Here is a 19653-nt window from a genome sequence, read left to right as displayed (position 1 = left end):
GTGATCTGCTTTATTCCAGTCTCATCAGTATCAAAATTAATAATGCAACTGAGTAATATAATTCAGTCTCTTTCCTTATCTTACATTTAAATCATATTTCTTCTCAAACACAGTGCATTTAGGCAAGTTTCTTTCAATAATAGTTTTTACAACAAGAATATTAGTAATGCATCTCTAAGGATTCTCAAGTAATTTTATATTCATTACTGTTTTCTCCATGTATTCTAGTATTTTTTACAAAGATTGACAGGTAGGCTTCCAATTCCTTGTTATTTCATATTATTTAAAGCATTGGTATTATCTATAAGTACTTTATAATTTACAAAAACTGAGTAAGACATTACCATAAAATATTTTTGGAGAGCTCTCTAAAATGTCTGATATTAGTGAATTGCTCTTCTAAGGCTTCCATCCTCTCTTAAAATAAACCAAAATAGAGGTCTCCAACAAAACCATGTTATGCTCCCAATAGTCCCAACATTTCCTTGAATATTAAAGGAAAATATTTACGATAAAATCTTTCTTTTATGTTTCACTTAGGAAGAAAGCATTTGATGAATGTGTGAGGTTATCAAAAGAATCTCTCTAACTAACACTGTTAGTGATATTCCAAGATTGAAATGCAATCAGCAGCTTTGTGGGATATTCCTGACTTACTTGAAGAACTGGATTCTCTCTCTCAACCCAGAAAATAAAGGAACAGTTTATAACATACAGGGATTTTATAGGATGCGTGCAGAGAGCTCTTGCCTGTGGAATCAGTTAAACAAAAAAAATATTTGTGTTCGTAATATTTAGCGACTGGCTTATCTATAAAGAATCTTGCCCACACTGTGTAAGATTACATTTGTGATGACAGGAGATTTGAAGGGCAGAATGCTTATTCTGGGGGACAAAGAGCTTGATTCTGGGGGACAAACTAATCTATTAGTTTACTAGGGCTGCCATTACAAAACACTACAGAGTGGGTGGCTTAAACAACGGAAGTTTATTTTCTCACATTCTAGAGGCTAGAAGCCCATGATCAGGTGTCGGAAGGTTTGGTTTCTTCTGAGGCCCCTTTGCTTGGCTTGCAGGTGGCTGCCTTCTTGCTATGCCCAGGTATGATCATCCCTTAGTCTGTGTTGTCTGTGTTCTAAACTCTTATAAGGACAGTCGTCATATTGGATTAGGACCCATCTCCATGACCTCCTTTTATATAAATTACATCTTTAAAGTCCTTATCTTCAAATACAGTCACATTCTGTGGTGCTGGGGGTTAGGACTTCAACATATGGATGGGGTGGGGAGGGTGCACAGTTCAGCCCATAACATTGGGAAATATGCTATTCTAGATCTATCAGAATCTAGATCCAGGAAATCTGGAAGCAGTTCACAGTATTTCCCAATTGATGGCCTTGATTATTTACATGGTAATTCTAGGAGGTCCAGGGAAAGATGCCCCAGCATACAAAATATTTGCATATATGGCCACATAGGAAGAATAAAAGTCAACTATTGCTGTAATGTATCAATCTTTAGTAAAGATCAGTAAAGATTTATAGAATTTTCTTCCCAGGGCCTTTGGCAAAGTTTTTTTTTCAGGTCACCTCACTTAATACCAGGGTCCAAAGCATTTACATGGTTTGAACATCTCAACTACATATTTACAAACAAATTTATAAGTTTTATACAAGAAATAAATGGATGCTTACATGGCATATTTGTCTTAATAGGCTAACTGCCGTAACAAACAAACCCCCACAATAAATTGTGTTTCTCCCTCATGCAAAGTCTAGTAGATGTTCTTCCTAGGCAGTTCTTCTCCAAATGGTCACTCAGGGAGCTAGCCACTTCCCTTCTAGGCACTGCTACCTTAAATATGTGAATTCCAAGGTTTCCATGCAAGGGGACTAGAGCATGAGGAAGGCACACCTGACACTCACCTCCTTGATCTGAATGTGAGGCACATCACTTCAGCTCACATTGGCTGGAACCAGTCATATGCTCCTACCGTGTTTCCCCAAAAATAAGACCTAGCCAGACAATCAGCTCTAATGCGTCTTTTGGAGGAAAAATTAATATAAGACCCGGTCTTATTTTACTATAAGACCCGGTCTTATTATAACATAACATAACATAACATAATATAATACAATATAATACCGGGTCTTATTAATTTTTGCTCCAAACGAGAGCTGATTGTCAGGTTAGATATTATTTTCAGGGAAACACGGCACTTACATTCAAAGGGACTGGAAAACATAGTCAGTGGCTGACCAGCTGCTTCCCAATAACAGCTAACAACTCTCCACTTTGAACACTGAACTGGAATCTTTGGGGGTCAGCTAGCCACCTCTGCTATGCACAGCAACTCCAATTCAGTTTCTTTAAATTCAGTTGAATTGGAAAGGCAGTGGTTAAAGGCCAGACTGCCCAGCTAGAATTCTGGCTCTGCTGCTTACTGGCTGTGTGACCTTGGAAATATTGCTCAACCCTAACCATCTTAGCTTCCTCATCTGTGAAATGGGAATTTTATTCAGAGCACACTAACAATAAAGCATTTGGAATAATGTCTGATCCACAGTTAGCACTATGTTATTATTTTTAATATTCTCACAGAGTCTGTTGCTACCACAACTTGTTTTGAAGTAGGCTCAGAAATGATCAGAAACCCATAGCCCTGGCTGCAGCAGAGATGACCCAGGTGTAAGAGCTCTGCCCAGCAAAGGTGGCCATGACTGAATGAATGGCCCAACATTCTCTCTTGCAAAGGCTGAGTATATAACACGCAGAGTAAGTCAGCAGTTTATTGTAGGGGTAGAATTCAAGAAAATGAAAAGAACAAAACCAACCAAACACCCAGAGGAAAGGCAATGATCAGAAGCCATGAGACAATAAAAGCTAAGAGAAGTCAGAAATCATAAATGGCAAGAGCTAAGAAAGACAATGGAGGGAAGGGAATAGCAGCGACAAAGATTAGCCAAGTCCCCCGGATGGTGTAGAATTTCAATAGGGATCCATGGTAACATGGGAATACAATGGCATGAACTTCTAGGATGCTCAATGACCTTCTAGATTCATTCCAATGGGGGAAGAGGGTCTGACTGTACGATATTGGTCTTCCTCACCTTAAAGCCCCATTACTTAAGATTTCCTAGCATGTCATTTTGGCTTGTGATTTGAGAGAAGCTAGCATGAGAGCCACTGTGATTAATTTGAAACTTAGAAGCGATCTTGATACTTTTTTCTGGTAATATGAATATCAGTTCACAGACACACATGTACAAAAAATGTACGTAAGAAACTTCCTGATTCTGAGCTCTATCACCACCATTCCACCAGGCACGCACGTGGAAATTTAACGTGGATCATTCTTGGAGCATGACCCCCACCTACCCAGAGTTGTTCATGGTTCTAGAATCTTATGCAGTGCCAACACGTACGCAGGTAGGGAAAAAGACCCACTGGTCATTGGTTATCTCTTCACAGCTCTGACCATGCTGGTCTGCATCATCCCTCCGAGTCCAGCAGCTCTCAGCTGCTTCAGCCCTAGGTTTGCAGCATGGATATTTTTACCAAGGCTTACAATGCCATGCCTCGGGTCTCGTGTACCTTGCAGCAATTCCTTTCTGGAGTCGATCTTGCTTCCTCCCTAGTAATACTACCTGAAAGTATCATTCGGGTTCCCATGTTCAAAACCCAAATCCTTTGGCCCCCATGAAGCCTGCAGAATTTTTTCCCCCCTAAACTGTGGGAAGTCCTTTTATTTCAACTTTCTTCAAGTCATTTTGTCTCTACCTGCAATTTCTCTCCTCTACTAAGGATTAGCCTTTTGAAATAAAAGCCAGAAAGTTTTCCAGGCAATTTCAATATCCATCTTTACTACACACTTCATTTTGATGAAGAAAGCACAGACTTGGCTACGTACTTATCTGAGAGGAAGGGAAAGGGAAAACTAAAGGGAGGTAAATATTTCAAATATTTTTGTTCTCATTCTTTTTCTTTTTGCCTTAGATACCTGGAAGCTCAGCTTCAAATTTTTATTTTCAGTACACAGTAATTATAGATCCTTGGAGTTAGAATATTAACTAGCTTACCTTTCTTAAATTCTGATTTCCAATTGTCATTCTCATGTTATTAACTTCATTAGGTACGCCTTGTAAACAAATACATTTTCCTACCTGTTCAAATCAGTATAGATTTTTTTAAACGGATAAGTTTTATTGCAGCAGTGTGGGGGTAGCTAGGATCCAGCAGGTTACAGGAATAAAAACATACTCAAGCTATTAGGACTCAGGGAGCCAGAACGTGGCTGGGGAACTGGAAAGCCTGTCATGGTGTCCAGCGAGCACTTCCAGTGACTGTATAAGCTTCCAATGACCCCCATTGTATGTCCCATAGCATTAAGTGCTCCATAACAGACTCAGCTACTCCCTTATCTGATTGTCCTGCTCTGTGTCAGAGGCCACCAATAAAGTGACTCTCTTCGTTTTCTCACCTGGAGGAGAAGCTTATCTTTGCTCCTCTTAGCCTCTCCTTGTTCTTCCTTCTGCTTATAGGCTTCTACTAATCACCTTCCCTCCATCTTCCTCTTTCAGTTTTAGCCTTTGCTACCATTTGAACACCTTGCAAAGAAAGACGACATTCATCAGACCAATTAGATACGATTTTCTCCACTTGACAGAGTTTTCATGATAGATTAACTCACAAGTGTTTGACGAAATAGGTTATTGGCTTTCCTTGGATCAGATAACTGCCCTTGTTCACATTCATTATGCCTTAGGTGACAAGGTCATTTTACAAAAGAAGACAATTCTATGCAGAAGTGAAACTATAGGGAAGAAACTCAGAAGGAGCTATGTGCAGACAGGTGTACTAAGGTTTAACGTGTTCAGTATCGCTGTTAAAGGTAGGGTAAATAAGGTAAATATTGCTTTCGGAATATAAATGTATCCTTCCCCTTTGGGCATAAAACCCCACACTGATTCATGCAGACAGGGTTTTTGGCTCCATAATCTCTATGAGGCAATGACCAGCGTCCAGATTGGTACATTTCCCAAAGTCTGGGTTATTTTTAGTCTTATTTAAGACCTTATATGTGGTAGCCTACAAAATGAGATTACTTTCTATTTGTCTTCTAAATTATTATGACACTAGTTCCCAAGTGTCCCCCTTCAAATATTCCCAACAGGTCTGATGATGATTTCTGGTCTCTAGATTATTTTATATATCCATTTGCCCAACTTCCGCTAGCTTGTAGATACAAATAAGGTCACATTAAAAGGAACAACCCAGTAATCAGCTTATGGCCCCCCTTTGAAATATCACTTTCTTGAGGTGTTTAGGTATTTTCAGGAATGTCTCTGATGTGTTCACAAACACCCTGCTTCAGCAACCACCAATCATATATCACCTTCACTCACTGGGGCCTGGAGCTCTCCCACTAGCACCGAGTTCCCCTAGCAGGATCTGGCCCTGCTCTGCTAGCCTGGTGACTCCCACTGGCTTCTGCTGATGGTCAAGGAGGCCTCTGGGTCACTTGACAGGCCCTGCAGGCTCACCAAGCTCCCTGCAGACTTCGCTGGTGTTCTGCAAGGAGGCTCAGCCTCTGCTCTGCTTCCACAGGCACGGCAGTTTTTACTGGCCTCAGCCACTGCTCTGCCTGCCAGTCTCACCAAGCACTGCCACACAGGCACTGAAGGAAGATGCTTCTTTTCCTCTTGGCTTCATGTCTGACAGAGCATGTTGGTGTCAGCCTTCAGTGAAACAACACTTTGCCTTTTTACATACAGTCCTCTCTCTCAGGGGAATGAGCTAAAAGACAGTCACCAAGCTACCCACAGAACACTTCTCCTACTAGGGCTCTCTTACAAACTCAGATCCATTGTTTCCGATTTGGTCTTTCTTCAAGGCCCAGCCTACCTGTTTTCCAGACATCCCTCCTCAGGCCTGAAACTTACCTAATTTCAGATCGAGACTCCCTGCTGTGCTTCAGTACTATTGGGTACGGACGTTGTTCTCTCTCAGTCCTATCTGCCAGACTAAAAGGAGATCTTCAAGCAGTGTTCCACAAATACATACGCTGTTTCCACTATTAACATAGAACCAAGGCGTCCTTATAGACATTGGCAAGTGATAACATAGTGACAGAAAATACTGTAGAGATGAGAAAAACAAAACCTACCTCATGTCAGAGCCAACTGCTTACTCTAATATGTGTAATTAATTATAGACTTGCCAGATTTCAGCAACTTTGCAGAAATTGTTGCACAAATAATAAATCATTGAAATCCAGAATCTTAGAATAATTTAGAAAGCTGTCAGTAACTCACAGTACTGAAGAACAAAGAAAATAAAGACCAAACGTATCATGATCACTCATAGAAAGTGACTTGATTTAGTCACACAAAATTTGCTTAAAGCAAAATTTTTTATCCAAACTAAAAAGAATAGAGAAAATAAAATGAAGTTTTAAGCTAGTTTTGTTGAGAAATGCCAAAAACATTTATTAGGGATTCAAGAAGAATTTACCATGAACTAGATAAAAGTTAACTGTAAATCTTATTATAATAAATCACTAATTGATTAAAGTGTTTTATTTCATACTGAGTTTACATATCTCTTAGGTTTCTGTAGCCTTGGTTATTTCTTTGTTTGCTTTTTGTCTGTTCCATTTCCAGAAGAGCTTTTTTTTTGTTTGTTTTAATAGTAAGCAATCCAAATAGCCTGATAATGAAGGAGCAAATGAATGACTGGCATGTGTAAAAGGAAGAATGTTTCCCTTAAATGTTTTGGCCACTGTTCTTGCAGCAGCATGGCAAAGTGGATAGGAGTGCATTCTAGAGCCAAGCAGTCTGGGTTCAAATTCTGACTATGTATCTCTTAGCAATGTAAACCTGTACAATGCACTCGTTTCCTCATCCGAAAATGGGATAATAGTGCCTATCTCATAGGGTTCTGGTGAGGATGAGATTTCACATACAATGTTGCCTGACACATGGTAAAGCAAAAATGATTTCTATTATTATTCCTTCAACTTATGTATGAATATTCCATTTTAAGAAAAAACAAACTTTAAATCATTTTGGACTTTCAAAATTATATGTAATTAATTCGTTTTACATAAGCTGAAGACTAATCTTCAAGAAATTTTCAGGATAGAAAATGTCATGCTTGCTGAAGAGAACAAACTTATCCAGGAAATCTCACCACGAAGAGAATTCTGAGGTTTGGGGAAAATCCTGGTGACAGAAGCTAGTACTGATGGGCAAGGCAAAAAGCAGAGCTGAGAGATCCCAAATCACAAAGGGACTAAAGAACCCCGAAACAAATATTACCAATGGACATACCACAGGTCTGGTCACCATATGAATGTGATCTTAAAATATTTCAACGCAATCTTTTGGGCAACTTTTCCCCTATGGAACGATTTCTTGCATTTCCTAAGTAGACAGTATAAACAGACACATCCCTGAGGCTACCTCTGATGTGTACCACCACTGATGTGGTTCACAATTACATGCAAGTTCAGACAGAGACTAACAGAGTCTCATGTCAAGCTCACTTGTGTGAGTTTTTCTGCTGTTTCTGCGTTATGCTTGGAGATGCTTGCCCGGCCAGCTAGCACAAACACAGTTGCTACCATGATATAGAGCTTCCCCACATGAATGCGATTGTCAGTTGACATTTATCATTATACTTATGTTGCAGTGGTTCCTATAGTACAGTTCAGAGGGAAATAAAACCTTTCTTAAACCCATGTGTTACATGTTTCTTGAAAAAGGAAGATAGCATTCTTCTTTCTTGTGGCAAAGAATATTTTATCATACCCTGGCTGCTTCACACATTCATGCAACCTACCTTCCATGTAGGTATTTTGTCCAGGCCTATGCTCAGAAACTTTGCTTACATCGAACCGTATAGAAAGTCATAACAACTATTATCTGGGTACCGATTTTTTAAAGAGTAAAAATGTCCAGGACTGACTTCAAACGAATGCCTATAGTATTTCATTGTTAAGAATGAAATTGGCAAAAATAGAAAAAAGGAAGAAAAACTTATAAAAACCAGAAAAAAAAAATAAACTAAAAACAAATGACATTGGCTATTTGTTTCAGATAAGTAATTATTGTGATAATCAGAGAGGAGACTGTGATTCTAGTATGAATCTGAGGTGGACACTGAATTTTTATTAAACATATTTTCAATATTTATCTTGATGAGTTTGCTAAGTTTTTGCTTTAACTGTTTGATGTCCTCATTTTTATATATAACACATACATACAGGTGATAGGCTATTAATAAATGCATTATTTTGCATCACTGAAATAAATCTTACTTTGCTATGATTCATTTTAAGATACAATTGGTATACATTATTTTGGAATTCTTTTTCCTCTTTTTTAAAAAAATTTAGGTACAATTGACATAAAACATTAGTTTAGCTTCAGCACAATGATTTGATATTTGTATATATTGCAAAATGATCATCACAATAAGTCTAGTTAGCATCTATCACCATACATAGTTACAATTTTTTTCCTTGAGATGAGAACTTTTCAGATCTACTCTCTTAGCAACTTTCAAATATACATAAAGTATCACAAACTATAGTCAACATGCTGTATATTATATCCCCTTGACTTACCTATTTTATCACTGGAAGTTTGTACTTTTGATCCCTTCACCCATTTCTCCCACCTCCCCACCTCCTTTTATCCTATATTTTTAAGTGACTGTTTTTATAGATTTAATTTTAATTTTTGTTCGTTGTTTGGCTTTGATGTCAGAATCATGTTAGCCTCTTAAAATGAATGGAGAGGCTTTTTGTCTTTTTATGTTTGCTCCAAAATATCTAAATATAATACATAGTGTCTACTCTCTGAAATCTAATATAATTTATCAGTTAAACCATTTGGGCTTTTTGTTTGGGGGAGAGTTAACTCTTAGACCATTTTCTCCATTTCTTCTGCTGTTACTGGTGTATTTAATCATGACTCTTCTTGGCTAAATTCTTTTTAAAAATTTTTTGCAATAAAGTTGTATATCACATGTTCATGTACATTTTAAAAATCTCTTCCAGATTTTTGATTACATTCCTTTCTCATTTCTAACAGGATGTATTTGGTTTTTCTCTCTTTTTTGTTGTAATGTAATGCCATCAGTCTGAGAACACCTGAGATAACCCATCTGCACAATAGGCGTGGTCTTGTCAATAAAACCTCTCCACTGGCCACGACTCGCCCTCTCCTGGACAGTGCCTGTATGGGTGCGTGCTGCCTACATTTGTTTCTCTGACTCTTCTCATTCAGAGCTTCAATAGTAGACCAGTCCGCTGCTCTCTGACATAGTCCCACATTCTTTAGATATTAATGCTTTCTATTTTACAGCCCAGTCAGGTGTGTCTAGAAGCCATTCCATTTAGGATGACTTTATCCATTATTGGATTTTGCTTTTCACATGCAAATAAGATTTTCTGATTTTTAAAATCAATACAATCTGGTTATGAGACATTTAAATATTCCAAAACAGCATAAAGAATGTAAAATTGACCAGAGACCCACAAACCAGTTCAAACCACCATTAACATTTTGGTAAATATCCTTCCAGATCACCCTTAACTTAAAAAAAAAAGTATCATATTATACATGCCTTTTTTATAACCTATGTTTTTGCTGAACAATATTCTATAGACGTTTCCATGTCAATAACTACAAATCTGTCATCACTTTAACATGTATGTATTATTACACTGTATAATATTTCATCATTTATTTGTGTTTCATTTTAAAGTTAAGTATCAGAGGAAAACCTTATTCCCTTATTCTAAATTCTTGAATGTTATCTCACCATAATCCCCCTTGGGCAAATACCCAATTTTGTTTAAGTTTATCATGTGCCAGGTCCTTTGCTAAGAAACTCTATATGCATTAGCTTATTTCGTTCTTCTTATAAGGGCAGTGAGACCGGACTAAAAATCTAAATCACAGACCATATTCCAGGTGACAAAGCACCATAGATTTTCCAGAAGAAGGTAACTTGTTTTCAAAGCACTCTTGAACATATCCATTGACTTTTGGGGCTGAATCTTCACTTTCAGTTCAACTAGGATTTATTGGGCTCCTACCAACACTGATTTGAGACCTAGTTTCCTCACCTAAAAACGAGATAATTGGATTAAATGATTCTAGACTTTTTCCAGCTCTGAAATATTTAATTCTGGGTAGAAGACACTGTGACAGGTGGGTTTGTGTATTTTCAGGGAAGGGGGAGACAAAATGATTGTAAAATGTCCCCTATAGTCAAAGAGCTTATAATAGATCAGAGAAGTCAAATACGTAGACAGCTGTTAATAAAGTACAAATTTTACATATATATACTTGATTATATATACCATGTTTCCCCGAAAATAAGACCTAGCCAGACAATCAGCTCTAATGCGTCTTTTGGAGCAAAAATTAATATGACTGGGTATTATAGTATATTGTATTATATTATATTATACTATACTATACTATACTATACTATACTATACTATATTATATTATATTATATTATATTATATTATATTATATAACACCCGGTCTTATAATAAAATAAGACCGGGTCTTATATTAATTTTTGCTCCAAAAGACACATTATAGGTGATTGTCCTGCTAGGTCTTATTTTCGGGGAAACGGTATATATTATACCATATACATAAACTTGATTATATATAATATATATATACAGATATACACATGCAGTAGTCCAAGGATAAAATTGCTGTAGGTACACACAGAGAAATCATCAGCTCAATGCTTAAGTATGCAAGTTTCTTGCATTTCTTTACATTTGTACATTTCTCCCTCCATATTGGCTTCATCCTAGAGCTTGTTCCCTCCTGGTCATGAGACGGCTGCAGCAGTTTAAGTATTTACGTGCAGACACAACTTCTAGTAAGAAAAAGACTCTCTTTTTGGGTTCACTTTCCTAAGAATGAAGAGATCTTTCTACCGGTAGACGCCCTCTAGTGGACAACTCCATAATGCCGCATCGACCAGGCTGGGAGTGTGGGAGGGCTGCCCGGTCCTAAACCTAACACTGGAAAAGAAATAGCTTAGACCAGTGGTTCTCAATCTGGGGTGATTTTGTCCTCCAGGGGCATTTGGCAATATCTGGAGAAATTTTGTTCACAAGTTGGGGGAAGGGTACTGCTGGCATCTAATAAGTAGAAGCCAGGGATATAGCTAAACATCTTAGAACACACTGAACAGCCCCCCACAAGCAAGAATTACCTGACTCCAACCCTTGTGCACTGTTGATGGGAATGTAAATTGGTACAGTCACTGTGGAAAACAGTATGGAGGTTCCTCAAAAAACTAAAACTAGAACTACCGTATCATAGCAATTGCACTTCTGAGTATATATATGTCGGAAGGAAACAAAATCACTGTCAAAGGGATACCTACATCACCACACTCACTGCAGCATTATTTACAATAGCCAAGATGTGAAAGCAACCTAAGTAACCTAAGTGTCCATCGACAGATGAATGGATAAAGATGTCACACACACACACACACACACACACACACACACACACAATTCAGCCACCCAAAAAAAAACCCACGAAATCTTGCCATTTATGACAACATTTATGGACCTTGAGGGCATTATGTTAAGTGAAATAAAAGTCAGGGAAAGATAAATACTGTGGAATCCAAAAACAAAAACAAAAACAAAACTCATAGAAAAAGAGATCAGATTTGTGGTTATGAGAGGCAGTGGGTAGGGGTGTGGAGGGGAATTGGATAAAGGTGGTTAAAAGGTACAAACTTTCAGTTATAAGACAAATAAGTACTGGGGATGTAATGTAGAACATGATGACCATAGTTAACACTGCTGTATGGTATATTTGAAAGTTGCTAAAAGAGTACATCCTAAAAGTTCTCATCACAAGGAAAAAATATTCTTTTTGTAACTATATGAGGTGATGGATGTTAACTAAACTTATCTGGTAATCATTTCACAACATGCATTTGTTATTATTATGCCCAAAACCTTAAACTTACACAAAACTGTATGTCAATTATATCAATAAAACTGGGGGGGATGGGAATCATCTGACCCCAAATGTCAATAGTATGGTGACTTAACTGACTTAGACTAATCACTTGGGAGGGACCAGTGCGGGAGACTCATCTACCACAATCTCTACAATAACCTTGACTGAAAAATTTCTAAGCGCATCCTTTCAGTTATGCCTCCCCTTCCAAGTTCCTACCCTGTGTTATGTGCCTCCACTTGTGGCTGGAATAAGGGGACATATGAGAGAGACTCAGTAGGCCCACAAGGTTAGCATGGAAAAAAGTAGGTCACCAAAAGAAGAGAACTGCTGTTACCAGAAGGAGAAAATTGAGCAATAGATCTAAAGATGCCTTCTACAATAAAATTGTGAGAATAAAGATGAGAGGGGATATTTGAGACTATTCAAGAATTGTTAACACCTGATAATTTACTAGACTTTGGAGGATGAGAGACAGTCATTACAGGGATGATAAGGTTTGTAGAAAAAGAGTGACAGGAAGATTATTTTTCATTAATCAGGATAAAGAATTGAGGAAAAGCAACATGTTTGGTGAGGTAGAAAGGACATTAATACTGTTTTGGACTTCATTTACCTTCATCAGCTTTCATCTGGAAACCATTTTCAGGATTAATTTTATTTGGCTGTCTTTGAATTTTATAACCTATTCAATAATGACAAGTGTCACCAACTTTGTTAGTCTGAGATAGGGAGATTCCTCGCCCGCAGGTCAGCTACCACATTTGTGTTCCAGGGCCCTGAATTTGCAGGCAATACACAGCCAAATTTATCTTTCTGAACTTTCCTTTTAAATACAACATGGGGACCAACCACATCAACCCCATTTCGCTTGTTAAGGAACAGTTGTTGTTCAGGCAGAATATAGTGCAACCACTTAGTTTTAAGTTTCTTGGTTAAAATCACAATCCAATTGTGCTTCTCTAAATTTACACCTACCGTGTTTCCCCGAAAATAAGACCTAGCCAGACAATCAGCTGTAATGCGTCTTTTGAAGCAAAAATTAATATAAAACCCGGTCTTATTTTAATATAAGACCAGGTATAATATAATATAATGCCGGGTCTTATTTTACTATAAGACCCGGTCTTATACAATATAAGACCGGGTCTTATATTAATTTTTGCTCCAGAAGACGCATTAGAGCTGATTGTCTGGCTAGGTCTTATTTTCGAGGAAACAAGGTAGGTCATTTTTATTGAATTTTATAATTTCTACTCATTATTCTCCCGTTTGGGCATTTCCCCCTGAATTATTATAAAGTCTAGAAAGTTACTCGGTCCAAGGATGCCTGCTCTAATTCCAAACTACTTAGCTGCTGAAGACAGAATGAGAGAAGTGGACCAGTTCACTAACAGCCCTAGTTGGGGGTTATGCTTTTGTCTCTTAATATAACAACGATAGCCTTACTGATCCAAATGGGGCACAAATCACTCTAGGTTTGGGCCCCCAAAGCTATAGCATTTTATCTTACATTTAGGGACACGCTCTCCAAGACAAGTAAGACAAGTACGACATGAAATGGGGAGGAGAAAAGCTCCCTTGTGAGCCACATGCTGTGCTCAGAGGGCTTGGTCCCTATCCTCAAAAGTCCCCTTTTTTCACATTGAATTCCTAATGGCTTTGGTGTCCTTTACTGCCAGAAGGCATTAGTTGGGACCATCTCAATCTATTAAATAGATTCTAATAAATTGGAATATCAAAAGAGGAGAGGTCAAGGTCTTGGTTCCTTTCTACCCAGGAGGCTCCTTGTTTCTATGAAAATTTGAATATCAAGAGGCAATAGGAAGGGCAGCCTTTGTCAAGCTACAAAATAAATGGTAAGGGGTGCCTAGGTTCTTTCATTTACATAACTAAAAGCAGCCACTCCAATGATTCTTCTCAGAAAAAAAAAAAAAAGCATCTGCTCTAAAGTCAAATTGTGTCTCCACTTAGAGTAGCAGCTGGCAATTTTTAAATTTGTTGAAACAAATGCCAAGTTCTACCTCAACCAGAAACATTACACTTCCTCATTCTATTCTCACTGGGGAAGCGTACACATCATTTTGTATCACGCCTTGCTTTTATCTCCTGGAATCACTTCAATTTACCCCCACCTCACTTTTGTCATTATTTTTAAAATTATTGGTTACAAGCCTGTCTCAACAATCTAGGTCTTAGGCATATTTGAACTATCCCTAGCCAACTTTCTCTTGCCTCAGATTCCTTGAATCACTTATTTTTCTTTCTTATCTACCTAGACTCCGCCAATGCACTCTGTGACCTTACATTAGTACCTTACCAATTTCATCAGCGTTGGTATTATTTCTCTTGCAGATACAGTAGGTCCTCGAATAACAGTGTTTTGTTCAAAGTTGTTTCATTATAACATTTATGAGAAAAAAATAATCAATTCCCAGCCAGGGCCATGGTCTATGTGGAATTGGCATGTTCTCCCCATGTCTGCGTGGGTTTTCTCCAGGGACTCTGTTTTCCTCCCACATGATGTGAATGGCATGTCTAGATTGTCCCTGAATGTAAGTTATGTCTCCCTGGAGTTCCACCCAAATCTCTGAATTTTGGGTGTTTACTATCTTGTGGGTTATTTCTAAAGACTATTAGTCTTGTCCTATATGTTTTAATTTTTTCCCAATTTCAATTTTAAAAGATAAATTAAGTTCATTTTGGGAAGTACCTTACTATTGGCCCAACATACTACTGACATGAATTTTTCACATACTCTTTGTAGAGTATTTCTTTCTTGTTATTTCAGACAACAATCTTTCTTAGGCAGTCAGTCTGATTACAATCTAGTCGATATTATGTAGTGTTAAGAGCCCTGAAGACAGAACTGTTCTTGGGAAAGTTATTTAACCTCAGTTTCCTTATCAATCTCAGAATGCATTTTGAAGATAAACTGAGGTACTATCAATGCATGTGAATGGATTAACATGGTGCTTGGTATGTTCTCCTATTACTTACATTAGGTATAGTTCTCCTATTACTTACATTAGGAGTCCTGAGGCTAGCCTTTGGTGCAGTTTTAAAAATTAGATTTGGGTTTTCCCTAAATATTTGTTAGCAATTTACCTACAAATAATCAAGAAGCTAATACTTACTAGTGGAGACAACCAACAATTAATGAAATAATGTTTAATATAATACAGGGTTTAGAGCTAGGGTTATTATGAAGGGTTCTGAAGAAATATAAAGCAGGATAATTGGGTAAAGAGTAAGGGGTATGCCTATTTAGAAAGGGAGCTCAAAGAAGGTTTCCCTCAAGAGATGGCATTGGAACAGAGATCTGAAGGAAATGAGGGAAGGAACTGAACTATGCGACTGTCTTACTCATCAGGTGAACGAGTGCTTGTTAGCTGCAGCCTTTTGGTTCTTAGTCACACGTCTTTGTATGCATACTGAACTATTTATATTTCTATAATTTAGGATGCCAAGCAGATTTTACAGTCTAGGAAGGAAGTGACTGGGCTTTCCATGTCCTTTAGATAGCCTTCAGCAATTACACATTAGTAGTTCTTGAATGGTTTGTCAGTTCTGTAAATGAACTTAGTATTAGAAGTCCTTTGAAGAGAAAGGCATTTGGAAGAACCTATCAGAGGAAAGCAGCTATGATATGGAGGAAAGAATCTTAGAATCAAGAGAATTCGGTTTGAATTCCAGCTTACCACTGGCTATGTGGACTTGCATGTATATCCCCTAACTTTACTGAATCTGTTTCTTTATCTATACAATGGGGATGATAATGTTTAATTCAACATAATTGTTATCCAGGTCAAATGAAGTAATTGATATGAAAAATACTTGGTGCGTTATAGGAAATCAATAAATGTTCATTTACTTTGAAAGTTTGGAATATCCTTAAAGATACGGGGCTGGTTGGTTCTCTGCATAAAAGAATTCTTAAGCATATTATACTATACTAAAAATAAGAAATAAGAAATGTATGTGATAATATTACATCACGGGAATTATAGTTAGCATTGAGTGCTTAGTACATTCCAAGAACTATTCTAAGCATGTTATATAGATTAACTCATCTATTTCTCATACCAACCATACAATATAAGTATGTTATTAAGCTCATGTAATTCATGACAAAAATGAAACATAAAGAGACTGCTTACGGTCACACAGTAAGTGATAGAGTTGGGATTATAAACCAAGATAGTTTGACATCAGAACTCATGTTCTTAATGACTAAACTATACAATTTATTCTGTTAGAAGCCATCATCTTAGGTCTTTCCTCAGGAAATATCACTGTAGAAAGTGAAAATAACAAAAATAGAGCATAAAGTATAACTAAGTTTAAAAAGACAGTAAAGAAGTTTGAAAAAGTAACAACGTTAGTGTTAACTAGAGGTTGGTTTACATTATATCTAAATACCCAACATTGCAGTATTAAGGATTATTTGTTTTGTAATTTCATATTCTCTGTCTCCTACTACCCATTTTAAGAAAAATAATTGCTTAGTATTGATCAAAGACTAAGAAAAGCATCTAATCCAAACAGAATGTCTAAAATTCTGAGGCCTGTTTTTTTCATTTTATTATAAATTGTAGACAGTGCAGCAGTAATATTTTTGAGGGATTGATCATAGCCAATATGATCAATTTGAACCACAGTTGAACAATGGCCAGCAAAACAATAACTAGAAAATATAAATAAAATTCCAATGGCAAAGAGGTAAGTACATGATTAAAAACAACTTGTGTTCTATCAAATTATTTAGTCTTTTACTATGAGTTAAATCTATAAAGATTAATAATATAACAGATTGAATATATTATGTAGAAAAAAGTTCATGACTATTTACAGATGCTAAATGATAACCAATTATTCCAGGCTTATAAATAATGGTTTCTATGATAATGTACTGAGCCATAAGTAGTTATGTACTAAACTAGATAACTTGATCAAGTAGAATAGTATTACAATACCATATCTCATTTCATATATTTTTTAATTACTGTTTATTTTCTTTAAGTATAAACACAAATATGGTAGTAAGGTAACAAATGTAATTTTTTGTGGAACAGAGAAACAAATTATAAAATTTCTGCTCTGTATATCTGATTGGCAAAAATCAAACAACCACATACACACATAGATAAAATCCTAATCCCCAAATCTTTGACATGGTAGAATCTAATGGTGATACTAGTCAAAGACACATGAATGTGCCATAAAACATGTATACGAAATGGAGAGAAATGAAGTTATAAAGAAAAAGCAGTATAAAGTGTTATAAAAGTACTAGGTAGGATGATTGACAAAAGTGGGGAGTTTTTTGATCAAGAGAAATGTTAATAAAATAAAAGGTATCATTAAAAATAAGTTTTAAGAAAAATCACTGGGTTTCAATTCCATATAGGGACTGAAATTGCCTTAATTCTTTGCTCTGGTATCTAGCAGCATCATGAAAATGGGACATCTATGCTAGTATCTCCTCAAAGAAGATAAGCAGAGACTACTTTTAACCAACAGAAAATACCTCTGAGATCAATTGTAATTATTTTGGATAGTTTAAGTAACTATAATAGTTACAAATTACAGATAATCTCTGTTAAGTAGAAATCCATTTATTGGTTAATTTTTTTAGAATTCTAGCTACTTTAAACCTACTAGAGCTAAGCTGACTGGATAAAAGCTTTCATCAGTCACCTCTGATAACCAAAACATATGAACAGGCATTGGTTTTGAGTTCTAACCTAGCCTCAATTATGTGTTAGTCAACTCAAGCAACCATTATGTACTCAATAATAGGGATGACACAGCTCTGGACATCAGCAACAGCATAAACAGGCAGGCACAGGCTTATACTGATTTTTCTGGTGTTTACATTCCTAAGAAGCATGAAAACTAGTACTAATATAGTGTCTTTCTCATTAGAATGATATAGTAGCGCTCTACTAGATTTCTTTCTTTGTTGGTTGTAGTAATAACCAGACTGGGCGGAATAACACTGTCTTGAGAGATGATAACACAGTATCTCAGAGGGAATGGAAATGCAGGATGCCAGCATGGGGATGCATTTCTAATTGACAGTGATTGTTGTGAATATAACAATATTTTCCGGAACATAAAAACCTCTACTGAGGGGTTATACAATTATAAAGGGGAAAAAAAGTCTTTAAACTTTAAAATTGCATTGGTGTACACGAGCATGTAACAAAAACTTGAAAACATTGTTAAAAAAAACAGCAAGGGAAGCAGCTGATCCTTAGGAAGGCAGGAGGTTGCTTATTATGAAGCATTTATAGAGTCTGATGCATTTTCAAAGCAGGTTGCAATCATTACCACAGCACACCCTTGTGAGGTAAGTGCATTATCACCTGTGGTTCATAAATGAAAAAGCTGAGGCACTGAATGATTCAGTCACTCGCCTAAGGAGAATGAGTCAACGTCGAGTCATAGTTGACCCGGCCTAACGACTCATGACCCGTCAGTCCAGGGCTTAGTCAGCGGGGCCCGGCGTGGCTTCACTGGCTGGCACCTGGACTTAGGCGATTTCGGTTCACGTTAAAGCAGAATAGTGGAACCAAGAGGACAAAACTTCCAAATAATTTTTACCTCCACGCAAGATTTAGCCCTGAGGTCTTAATCTCAGGATTTCGGACAAGAACAGCTGTCGGGTGCTCTCTCCCCTTCCCTAACCTGTGGCAAGTGTGTACTGTGGGCGGTTCCGCCACCCCTTTTCGCAGTGATGGCAAGTGCCCACCAGCGTTAGCGGAGTCGGGAGACCGGGGAGGGTTGATTGCTTCAACAACGACTCTCCATCGCCGCCGCCTCTTTTGGAAACAGAGAAAATGGTGGGAAGTCAAAAGAAAATTAAATAAACACACAGGCAACTTGTCCTAGGACCTCAACTAAACAAATGAAGCCTTATTGTGCGTGCTGAGTCTCCAGTTCCCCACCTTTCGGGAAAGATGGGAGGACAGGGCAACAAAGGGCACAGCAGGCATGCCTGGCAATAAATGCGACAGTAGCTACCCAGGCGGTAGAACAGAGGACTGAAAACCACTCTCCAGCACGCGAGTGTCTGCGGCGCCGAGAACCACACAACTTACCCATCGACCACGTGACAAGTCTTTTTTTTTAATTTCTTTGCACTAAAAAAAAAAAAGAAGAGAGAGACTCCACTTCCCAGAAGCCTCTCGTTACCCACGCAGCCGCAGTCTTGCGCAGGCGCCGCCAAAGCCAAACGGACACGTCCGTCACGTGGACAGTAACCGGCCAATCCGGTTTGAATCTCATTTTTTTCCTCTCACCCCCCCTTCAGGAGCGGTTGTGTGATCAGATCGATCTAAGATGGCGACTGTGGAACCGGTGAGTATTGCCTTTGGCCCCCACCCCCACTGGTCCCCGCGCTCCGTCTCCCTTCGGACTGGGGGACCCCGCGGGATGGCGTTCCCGGCGCGCACGCTACCCCCTTGTCGCCCCCTCCCCCTCTTCTTGGGCCTGACTTTCCCGTGGGCAACTGGGGACGCCCCGGAGACTGGCCAGGGCGGCGTGTAGCGCACACGTTCTGGTGGGGGCCTGAGAGCTGGGGGAGAAGGGTGGGGGAGGGGCGGCGTGGCGCCTCCTG

General features: G+C 38.0%; 1 protein-coding gene and 1 long non-coding RNA gene across 2 annotated transcripts in view; one reads left to right on the top strand and one right to left on the bottom strand.

The window, feature by feature from the left end:
• The window catches only part of LOC148759303 (uncharacterized), a 30943-nt gene extending 11602 nt beyond the window's left edge, over positions 1-19341 (bottom strand). Inside the window, exon 1 of the long non-coding RNA XR_016018925.1 lies at positions 19136-19341. This is a non-coding gene — a long non-coding RNA (uncharacterized LOC148759303). The remainder of the gene's footprint in view (positions 1-19135) is intronic.
• EIF4E (eukaryotic translation initiation factor 4E) overlaps positions 19342-19653 on the top strand; it is a 38629-nt gene continuing 38317 nt past the window's right edge. Inside the window, exon 1 of the mRNA XM_019741140.3 lies at positions 19342-19394. Within this exon, the coding sequence (XP_019596699.1) occupies positions 19377-19394 (18 nt within the window). The 5' untranslated portion in view covers positions 19342-19376. The remainder of the gene's footprint in view (positions 19395-19653) is intronic.

This window comes from Rhinolophus sinicus, chromosome 1, assembly GCF_057876585.1.
Source record: "Rhinolophus sinicus isolate RSI-liver-muscle chromosome 1, RSI-T2T, whole genome shotgun sequence".
Classification (NCBI taxonomy): Eukaryota; Metazoa; Chordata; class Mammalia; order Chiroptera; family Rhinolophidae; genus Rhinolophus; species Rhinolophus sinicus.
This window is presented reverse-complemented; position numbering and strand designations above follow the sequence as displayed.